This window comes from Phaseolus vulgaris, chromosome 2, assembly GCF_051622355.1.
Source record: "Phaseolus vulgaris cultivar YP4 chromosome 2, ASM5162235v1, whole genome shotgun sequence".
NCBI classification, from domain to species: domain Eukaryota; kingdom Viridiplantae; phylum Streptophyta; class Magnoliopsida; order Fabales; family Fabaceae; genus Phaseolus; species Phaseolus vulgaris.
In genome coordinates this window covers 37,700,783-37,702,851 of record NC_143499.1, presented here as the reverse complement: position 1 = coordinate 37,702,851, position 2,069 = coordinate 37,700,783, and the positions used below count along the sequence as shown (strand labels likewise).

At 32.1% G+C, this 2,069-nt stretch overlaps 1 protein-coding gene across 1 annotated transcript; it reads left to right on the top strand.

The window, feature by feature from the left end:
- Positions 1–739: 739 nt before the first annotated feature.
- Positions 740–1,663, top strand: LOC137809742 (VIT-like transporter 1b). Its single transcript, XM_068610830.2, has one exon. The coding sequence runs from the start codon at positions 843–845 to the stop codon at positions 1,530–1,532; it is 690 nt and encodes a 229-aa protein (XP_068466931.1). The 5' UTR covers positions 740–842; the 3' UTR covers positions 1,533–1,663.
- Positions 1,664–2,069: the final 406 nt, after the last annotated feature.

Sequence of the window (2,069 nt, the reverse complement as noted above, 5' to 3'; positions counted from 1 at the left end):
TAATATTTAATTTTCATTTAATTTTCTTTCAACCAAATGGTGTCTAATAAATAAAAGTGTCAAATAGATCTATTTGGAGACCAGAGCACATTTGAAATGCATTATTTGCGATTTAAAATATATTTCTATAAGGAAAAGGTTTAATAAATTTTTCAAATTTTTTTTTGGTATGGTGCATGTTTTTTAATAGATTAAGTCTATTACCTACTTATGATAATGAACCACACCTAACTAAATTGTAAAGATTAATTTTAAAGAGAATAATTCGTTAAACCTTGTAAGAAAATATTATAATCATATTTTTAACTTATCTAAAATAATTTTTTTATATATAATTATATTATTAATACATTATATTGACTTAGTCTATTTCTAATTTCTATTGAAAAACCTAATTGATAATCTTTATGAGACATCGTCCTTTAATTGTATATTTTTCATTCACCAGTCCGAAACCTCAAACCTATTAATTATCTTAAAAAAAATCAAGTTTAATACTACTTTAAACATTTAAGTAAATTATTCAACAATTTATCTGGTAGAAATTATAATAAAAAGGTATACAAGAATCACATACCTAATATTCTTTTTCCCAATTGCAAATGTCAATTTATTTTGTCTAAGTATTTGTTTTATATATACTTTTGCCCTTTCTAAATATCCAAATAGTGTATTCTTTTTTATTTTGTTTGGCCGAATGCACAAGCAAGACAACATAAGCATGAAAATCTTTCATTATTTATCTATCTTTCCTTGTTTAGAAAGCCTTTAACTCTCACCAACTTTGCTCTGGTCTTGTTTTCATCTTCTTGGTCTCCCTCCTCGGTTGTTGTGACACCAAAATGGCTACTGCTACACCCAATGGTTTGGTGTCACTCAACCATGCAGTAGCAGTACATCCAAGTCCAGCAAATAAAATTGACGAGAAGCAAACCCAGAAAGTTGTTGATGATGATGACAACATTAACTATATGGAAAGAGCTCAGTGGCTTCGTCCAGCAGTTTTAGGAGCCAATGATGGGTTGGTTTCGGTTGCTTCATTGATGATGGGTGTAGGAGCCGTTCAAAAGGATGCAAAGGCTATGCTACTTTCTGGTTTTGCAGGATTGGTTTCAGGGGCTTGTGGTATGGCGATAGGAGAGTTCGTTGCTGTGTACACTCAGTATGAGGTTGAGGTTGGTCAAATGAAGAGAGATATGAAGATGAGTGTGGGAGGGGAAAAAGACTTGGAGATGGAAATGGAGAAAAGAACATTTCCTAATCCACTGAAAGCTACTTTGGCATCTGCAGTATCCTTTTCTATAGGTGCATTGATACCTCTACTTTCAGCGGCTTTCATAGAAAGTTTCAAGACAAGGATTATTGTGATTGTGGTAGTGGCTAGCTTGGCTTTGGTGGTGTTTGGAAGGGTGGTGGCTCAACTGGGAAAAACTCCTACAACAAAATCTTATGCAAGGTTCCTTCTTGGAGGATGGTTAGCCATGGCCCTCACTTTTGGGTTAACCAAATTACTGGGTGCTAGTGCTTTGTAATAGAATAGTGTATGTGTTCTATGAATAAGATTAGTTTGTGATAGAAGAACCTAATTACTATAGCTCTGATCTAAAGTAGTTCTACATTTATTGTTCTCAATAAGAAAAGTAATAAAGATATTTATATCTCACTGTTACCTATACTGCATATAACTGCATATATGTAGTATTGGGTATTATGTAGTCTTGGGTATTATAAATACCTTATTTTTTATTTTTTATGTATTCTTACCCTTTTGGTGCATTGAATAATTTTTTTTTTTATATCTTTTTCTTTTTCTCTCTCATCCTTATATGGTATATAGAGTAAATTATGGCTTATCATCATCATCATTAGTTGCTACAAGTTTCCAAAAAATTTCTTTCAAAATTGAGACCCTTGATCATCATATCTTTCATACTCCCATATCCTTGAAACTTGACATTGATAATTTCTTAGTTTGGAGACAACAAGTCACCCTAACTCTACATATCATGGATCTTTTACACTTCTTGGAAGAATCGTGCATCCCATCACACCTCATTATTATAGAAGGT

Excerpts from the sequence above, each read along its gene's own strand:
- LOC137809742 (XM_068610830.2), top strand. The coding sequence starts at position 843 with ATGGCTACTGCTACACCCAATGGTTTGGTGTCACTCAACCATGCAGTA.